Source organism: Elephas maximus, chromosome X (genome assembly GCF_024166365.1).
Source record: "Elephas maximus indicus isolate mEleMax1 chromosome X, mEleMax1 primary haplotype, whole genome shotgun sequence".
NCBI lineage: Eukaryota > Metazoa > Chordata > Mammalia > Proboscidea > Elephantidae > Elephas > Elephas maximus.
In genome coordinates this window covers 98,828,094-98,835,719 of record NC_064846.1, presented here as the reverse complement: position 1 = coordinate 98,835,719, position 7,626 = coordinate 98,828,094, and the positions used below count along the sequence as shown (strand labels likewise).

The 7,626-nt window shown below is 48.7% G+C and overlaps 1 protein-coding gene across 1 annotated transcript; it reads right to left on the bottom strand.

Annotated features, from left to right (window-relative positions):
• Positions 1 to 755: 755 nt before the first annotated feature.
• SLC7A3 (solute carrier family 7 member 3) lies at positions 756 to 6,144 on the bottom strand. The gene is made up of 12 exons (XM_049871672.1): positions 6,047 to 6,144; positions 4,637 to 5,036; positions 4,146 to 4,304; positions 3,778 to 3,955; positions 3,475 to 3,587; positions 3,128 to 3,350; positions 2,830 to 2,969; positions 2,624 to 2,726; positions 2,234 to 2,397; positions 1,892 to 2,058; positions 1,265 to 1,373; positions 756 to 1,130 (listed from the first exon to the last, which is right to left on the bottom strand). The coding sequence occupies exons 2-12, from the start codon at positions 5,004 to 5,006 to the stop codon at positions 1,009 to 1,011; spliced, it is 1,848 nt and encodes a 615-aa protein (XP_049727629.1). The 5' UTR covers positions 5,007 to 5,036; positions 6,047 to 6,144; the 3' UTR covers positions 756 to 1,008.
• Positions 6,145 to 7,626: the final 1,482 nt, after the last annotated feature.

The window sequence follows — 7,626 nt, the reverse complement described above, 5'->3', positions numbered from 1 at the left end:
GCACTTGACACATAACCTTACCCTGGTACAAATCACATTGTTTTGTAGTCGTTTGTTTACTTCCTTGTCTCCCACACAAGATCGTGAACTCCTTGAGGGCAGGGACTGTTTTAATGTTTGTATCGCCATCACCCAACATGGGGCCTGGCATTTTATAGGAGCTCCATATGTTTGTTGAATAAATACAGCTCTGATCTCCATTCCCCTACTACTTCTACAGCAATCAGTATCCACACATATATACAGTCTTTTACCAAACCCCCCTATTGCCAACCCCTCTTCCTAACAGTGTCAAACAGCCCAGCCAAAATTTCTGTTGTCAAAGCAATCGTAGGAGTCTGGAACTGGTCCAACTAGAAGGGGTGGAACAGGAGACAATGGTCTCAGTGTAGGCCCTAACCAATACCAATGTTGAGATCAGAGTTCACCCTCAAATCTCAGAGACAAATATTGATGTCTATTTATTCAGAACCTAACCTTTAGTGTATCAAGGGGAAAACGTATCTCGAGATCATTCCTTTAATCGTGATTAGACTTGGCAGCTGCTTATATCACCATCCTCAAACTCTGAGCCAACAAGAAGCACACACAGGTATAACAGATGTGTTGTAGTGACTGAAGCAAAAGCAAACAAGTGACTTCCTCTGAAATTCTTCACCCTTAAAGTCAGACTTAACATCATCTTCGGCTAGCAGAGAATAAGACATACAGTTTCTTTTTTACTTTCTTTTAATAATGTTTTAAAGCCAATAAGAAGTTATACCCAGACCCAGTGCTGTCGAGTCAATTCCGACTCATAGCAACCCTACAGAAGAAGTTAGAGACATAATCAGAAAGTAGACAAGTGAAAAAAGGAGACAGGAAGCATCAAAGACACCCTTCATTCCAGTAAATACAGAGCTGTATTATGACCCCCACCAATATCCCATGGAGGCCTAGCTCTGCTGGGGTCAGGAGGCATCTCCATCATTGTGTAGGGATACCAGACAGCATTCAGGTGTGATGATGTCAAATTGAGGAACTGCTGAGATCAAGGTCTACAGTTTCGGTGCTAGGATTGAGCGGGGGTTGGTCACTCTTAATCTCTTCCAGGCTGTGCCGGATCCCATAGCCAAAGTAGATAGCAAAACCTAGTGGGGAAAAGTAGCTGTGAGGTGGGAAGTATTAACATACGAAAGTTTAATAAGTCTCCCACTTGAGACCAAGAAGGAAGGGAACTGGGATAGGACACCCAAGAGACCTACTCATCCCAATGGATACTTACCAATCAGCATCCAGACCGCAAATCGGGCCCAGGTGCCAGCTGTCATATGCATCATAAGATAAATATTCACAAAGATGCTCACTAGTGGCAGAAGAGGCAAAGCAGGCACCTGGGAACAAAGTAAAATCTTCTAAGTACTACAGGGTGACCTAGAAAGAGACGCTTTACCCTACCCCTACTAGGGAAGAGACGGTTGGGAGCCCTGGTAGCACAGTGGTTAAGGGCTCAACTGCTAACCAAAAGGTTGGCTGTTCCAATCCACCAGCTGCTCCTTGGAAACCCTATGGGGCAGTTCTACTGTCATATACCTAAAAAACCAAAGCCAAACCCACTGCCGTCGAGTCGATTCCAACTCATAGCAACCCTATAGGACAGAGTAGAACTGCCCCATAGAGTTTCCAAGGAGTGCCTGGTGTATTCGAACTGCTGACCTTTATGGTTAGCAGCCGTAGCACTTAACCACTACACCACCAGGGTTCCCACTCTGTCCTATAGGGTTGCTATAAGTTGGAATTTACCTGATGGCAACAGGTTTGGGTTTGGTTTTATGAACCTTATTAGACCTCAAGGTATCTGGAGCCTATTCCTCCCAAGGTAGCTTGGTGGGGGAAAAGAGAGGCCATTTACCTTGAAGTGAAGAGAAGTAGAGCTCTGTGGCTGTCTCCAGATGATCCCAGTAACACCAGCAATGAGCATCAGGAGCAGCACAACCACTGCAATCCACACTGGGTCTCCAGAAAGCAGTGGAACTGGCCACTGGGTCAGCACCAGGCATAGGACAGTCAGCAGTAGAGCTTGAAGGTCAAATTGAGGGACATCAAAAACCAACTCCCAAGACCAGTATGTTAAGATGTTATGCACCCCATTCCAAAGAGTCTCTGTAGTTCTACTTCAGCCACCAAATGCCACACACTCCCACCCCATCATGCTACCCTTAGAGCCCTCCCAGAAGAAAGTCCCACTGCTCACCAAGAAGTGATGAACAAATATAGACAACTTGGCCAGACAGTAGAGTGGGGGTGGATTTGGATGGGCAAAATAGTCCCCGTAGACTGAACTTTGCTTCAGGTATCTTCTCCCCCTCCAACACCACTTCATCTTCCCCATTCTTTATCTCCTGGTCAGGCTGATACCTAAGGTAAGAGTAGTAAGGCAGTATTAAGAACAACCCTTAACCATTTTACTATCTCCTCCAAGGTAACTTAAATTTCTTCCTCACAACTTTTGGCAGGAAAGCATACCCAGCTTTCTCAAAGACAGCCAGGATAATGAAGGCAAATGAGGAAGGAGGAGCAGATCCCCATAGTTGGTTCAAGAATAAAAACCCAAATCACAGGATACAGAGGAAGGGAGTCTCACCTGAGGATGAGAACACAAATAGCCACCAAGGAGTAAGCAAGCAGGGTCCCAATTGACATGAGGTCCACAAGATCAGTGAGTTCAAAGATAAATGCCATGAATGCTAAAATTGAGGAGCAGAAAATAAGAAATGAGAGACCAGGGGGAATAGCAAAGTTAAAGGAGTTGGTGAAACAACTATGGGGAGAAGAAACGGGATTTTTCACCTGCAATAATGCCGGAGACCACAGTGGCCACAACGGGTGTGCATGTGGTAGTGTGGATCCGACCAAGGAAATGGAACAGGAGGCCATCCTCTGCCATCGCGTAGATCACCCGAGGCATGGGGAACATAGAGCCTAACAGGCTGGGGTGGAGAATGCCCAGAGTGCCATGAGTTGGCTGGGATCTCTCTTCCTAAGCCTATGTAAGTAAGGGATCTCTGCCTCTCCCTCACAGCCCAAAGGGATATCCGCTACTACCTGGGACTCTGAGAGCAGAAGAGAACAAACATTTTATACTGACCTTGTAGAAAGAGCACAAAGTGAGCCAATAGCCACAACATAGCGGGCAGGGGCCCATCCAATATGGAGAAATGCCTCAGGCAAGGGGCTCTCAGGTTGAAGCTGGTAGTAAGGCATCATGAGCGTGAGTGCAGAGGAGACACCAAAATATGCCAAAAAGCAGACGAACAGCGAGATCACAATGCCCATGGGGATGGAACGCTGGGGATTGTAGGCCTCTTCCCCTGCAGGAAGGGGCACAAGATTCTGAATCAGGGAAGCAAGCTCACTGTTCTACCGCCCCTGGTCTGCATGCAGCCTGAGTAACACTGTGCCCAAGCCCCAGACAGAATGGAATGTCTGTGTTACCAGTGGTAGCAATACAGTCGAAACCGACAAATGCGTAGAAACAGGTAGCTGCTCCACGGAGAATCCCCTCGAAGCCAAAAGGCACAAATCCTCCAGATCCCAGAGGGCCCAAGCTAGGGTGAAATAAGGGGTGGAAAAGGTTAAGGGTGTGTACCTTTTCTCTAATGCCAAACTACTTAGCTAGGTCTTCAAGGCCCAGGTTCTCCATTCCTCCCCACTCCCAGTTCAGAATCCCTTAGCTCATATTCCCCTACCCCCCACCAGGTTTCCAACTCTGTAGATCCTAAAAGTGAAACTCCTAACCTATAGGTGTCATTGGGTCCAGTCATGGCCAATGCATAGTCATCTTCAGTGAGCCTCCAGTTGTGCAGATCCCCCTTAATGAAGCCGGAGACAATGACAAAGCCGAGAACCAAAAGATTCATCCCTGTGAACACTTTGGTAACCAGGGCCGATTCACTAGCCCCCACAGCCAGCAATCCTGTGGAAGAAATGCATTCAGGACCCTGGGAAAAAAGTCCTCAGCCCAAGTTTTCTCTCCTTGCCTCTGTCTGGCAGACTTTTCCTTCCCAGCTTCTCTTCTCCCCGACTATTATCACCTCCATCAAGCCCTATCCAGGCCTGCTGCTAGGTCCCCCTCCTCCATCATTATCCCTGTCCCTTGACCTCACCAGTGAGCAACAAAACAATGCCCATTGCAAAAAAATCTGGATATCCTGCAAGGACATGAGGCACATGCAGTGAGACGCTCCCCTGAAGGGTCTGGGAAATTTGGTTCCCAATCAGGTTGTCAAAAGCAGAGCTCCAGGCCCGGGCCACACTGGCTGTACCTGAGAAGCAGAAGGGAGAAACAAGGTGTCAAATTCTTTCCTTCCTTTCCTCCCTCCCCCATACTAGTCTCATGCAAATCCCTGCCATTTTCACCTATTCTGTCTTCTTTAGGACAAAAACAGCCACTTAATGATGGAAATTAGGACAAAGATGCATAGAATGAACAATTCCTCCACACCTTCAACCATCCCAGCCCCCACCCAACAAACACACACATTAGGGACATTGAAGTCCTATGAATGATGAATAACTCAGCTTCATTCCACCCAGATCTCCTGACCCGAATCCCCTCCATTCCCTGTGCAGTTCCCTCCCTGCCACACTGTCTCACCAATGACATAGGAGAGGATGAGATTCCAGCCAGTGGTGAAGGCCCAGAGTTCACCCACGGTGACATAGCTGTAGAGATATGCAGAACCAGAACGGGGAACCCGGGCCCCAAACTCAGCATAGCACAGCCCAGCCAACACAGAAGATAAGGCAGCCACCAAAAAGCAGATCACAATGGATGGTCCTGCTTTATCTTTGGCTACCTCACCAGCCAGGACGTACACACCAGCACCCAAAGTGCTGCCCACACCCAGGGCCACTAAATCCAGAGTGTTCAGGCATCTGGTAAGGCGAGTCCCAGCCATGCCAGGTTCCAGTGCACGTCTTCGAACCAGCTTTTGACCAAATCTGCGAAGTGCCTGCCACAGCATTTTAGCTGGAATTGAAGAGGATGCTAGAATCTGGCGAAAAACAAGACAAAATCCCTTCAATAGGGTTCATTCTCCTCAAGCTCTAAGAGTGAATCACAGGACTCACTTCCACTAAGCAAAGGAGCTACGGAGAGCGATAGGAGGGGGCAGTGAAAGGACAAAGGCAAGTCACTTTACCTCTAACCTCAGTTTCTTTGTATTTAAGTAGAAATTACAATACCCCATAAGGTTTTCGGAGTGATTAATTTCAGAGAAGACTTGAGAAAGCCCCCTATGGTACAGTGGCTGGCACCTAGTAGGTGCTCAGCCAATATTAGTTCTTTTCTTTTTCTGGCTGGGAAACTATAGGGTTCATCCTAGACCCAAACCCAGAGAGCCCGGATCCTAATCCGTTTCTGTTCCCTGGCCTGTGGCTCCTTGGGAATTAAACAGAACTCAACCCAGGAGGGGCCAGCAACTCTGGGGAGACTCCCCGTCTCACATCCAATACCCACGTTCCTTTTCAGAGCTCTTCCCCAGGGCTTAAAACAGGCATGGCCCCCAGACCTCTCCGAGTGAGGGGGAACTGACCGCGCGACCGCGGATCAAAAGTGATCACCGACACGATTCCATCTTTCCTCAACAAGCCCACACCACGTAACTGGCGCTGCCGTCGCCCAGGGGGGTAAGCAAATGTTCCCCCACTTCCTCCCGCCCAGCTAGCATCAACCTTGAGGCGCGGCTTCGGTATCTAAAGATTTGGAGACGCGCCCCGAGTGGGGCCCCAAAGCAACCCTAGATTACTGCCCCTCCTCTCCGCAAGAAGGAGGGGTTCCGCCCGCTGCCCCCCCGACTCAGCTCCTAGATTCTTATAATCCCCCTCTGGAAACAGTCTGGGGCTGGGGCGAAGATGAGAGCCGTGGCTCCCCGGGCAGGGGTCTTGCCAGCAACAGGTCACGGTCCCGCTGATGCAACTGCATGCCATGGTTGCCAGAGAATTCTAGGTATGCCCAGACCCTCGCTGTCCCCCTTCCGAACCACGTGTGGGCCCCAAGGCTTACCAGAGAGCGGTTACAGCCCAGGGAGCCGAGAGTCCCGGATCGGGTTCGGTGAGGCTGAGTTAAGCCTACTTGGGCTGGGGCTGCCGGAGTTAGGTTCCTCAGGCTTCAAAGCTGCTACTTGGGGTCGTTGCGCGCCAAGCGACCCTTTATATACACCAGGAGGCGGGGCCTTTAACGTCATAGGATCCCACCCTCCAATCCTCCTCCCTAGAACGCACACACACACATGCACACACACACGCACACACACACATGCACACACACACGCACACACACACATGCACACACACACGCAACACACACACAACACACACACACACACACGCCACGCCACGCCACACACTCCTTTGCTTTGCAAAAGGGACTGCGTGGGGCCAGAGACTGCTTCCCACCCCCTATAATAAGCCCGGCGGGGAGCAGAGCCAGAAAGGGGGAAGGGCAGCCTTTTCTTATTTTCCTCACTGGTCGCCAGAGCAGGACAATAAGAGGCTTCCTGGGCAGAGAACCCCCATGGGATTTTCTACCTTAGTGCCTTGTTAGTCAGAATCAGCTATTCTGGGCGGTGTGGGGAGGGGGAAACAGCACAGGAGTCACCACCTCACTCTCCCTCAGCTTTCTTGTCTACACGAGGTTCTTTCTCCCCTGAAATCTTTCTTAAGGACCATGCCATATTATGGACAGCCGTCTGACTTCGACTCCTCAGCTCTCACCCTCAGCTATGGGCGTTTCTAGATGCAGTCAGCAAGAGAATAGAGGCGATTTCAACTACTACCTGTACACAGACAGTTAATAGCATCTAGATTCCCAGGCCCCAATTTCTCCATACTGAACTATTTTTTTTTAACTATTAAATATTAAATTTAGACAATACTGGAATACTGGAGGGAGAGTTTATTTAATTCCATTTTCCTGACAAGAAAGCCGAGGCTCAGGGGCATGATTTGCCTGACGCCGCACCGTAATTATTTGTTAACGACCTTATTGATAAAACCTGGTCTGTTGAACTTCAATGCCTGCCTCCGGTAAGTACCATACCTCATTCAAATGCACAAGAGGAGGTGTGGCATCTAGCAAAGCCGAAGAGGGAGGAGGGCCAGCAGCTAGGGAGGCTCTTTTAGACTAGGAGTTTCTAGGAAACAGAAGAGGAGCCTAAGAATCTAAAAAACGATCACGTTGGATCAGACCCATAATCCATCCAACCCAATGTGTTAACTATAAGGGAGCAACAAGGATTGCGAAGGCATGATCCTCCCCCACCAAAACATCTCAGGGGCTAAGGACTGACCCAAATATCCTTGTTTCCTTTAGCAATCCATTATGGCTATGTCACCAATGAATCTGGCTAAAGTTTAAATCTTTTTTGAAGTAATTGTTATTTCAACTGCTTCATCTTCATGTAGGCATTCATTGAATATTTACTGAGCACTGACTATGTGTATAGCAGCTAGTATAGCACTGAAAAGACTACAAACGGAACGCAAAATACGATCCTTGCCTTCCTAGTCTTAACAATCTAGTTAGGGAGAGGAAACACACGCAATTACAATTGAAACCGTATTGCATAGTGATTAGGAGTGCAG

Excerpts from the sequence above, each read along its gene's own strand:
- SLC7A3 (XM_049871672.1), bottom strand. The coding sequence starts at position 5,006 with ATGCTGTGGCAGGCACTTCGCAGATTTGGTCAAAAGCTGGTTCGAAGA. Across the intron at positions 3,351-3,474 it reads CGACTGTATTGCTACCACTG|GGGAAGAGGCCTACAATCCC; the intron begins GTAACACAGACA and ends CCCTTCCTGCAG. Across the intron at positions 2,059-2,233 it reads TATTTGTTCATCACTTCTTG|CTCTACTGCTGACTGTCCTA; the intron begins GTGAGCAGTGGG and ends TTGACCTTCAAG.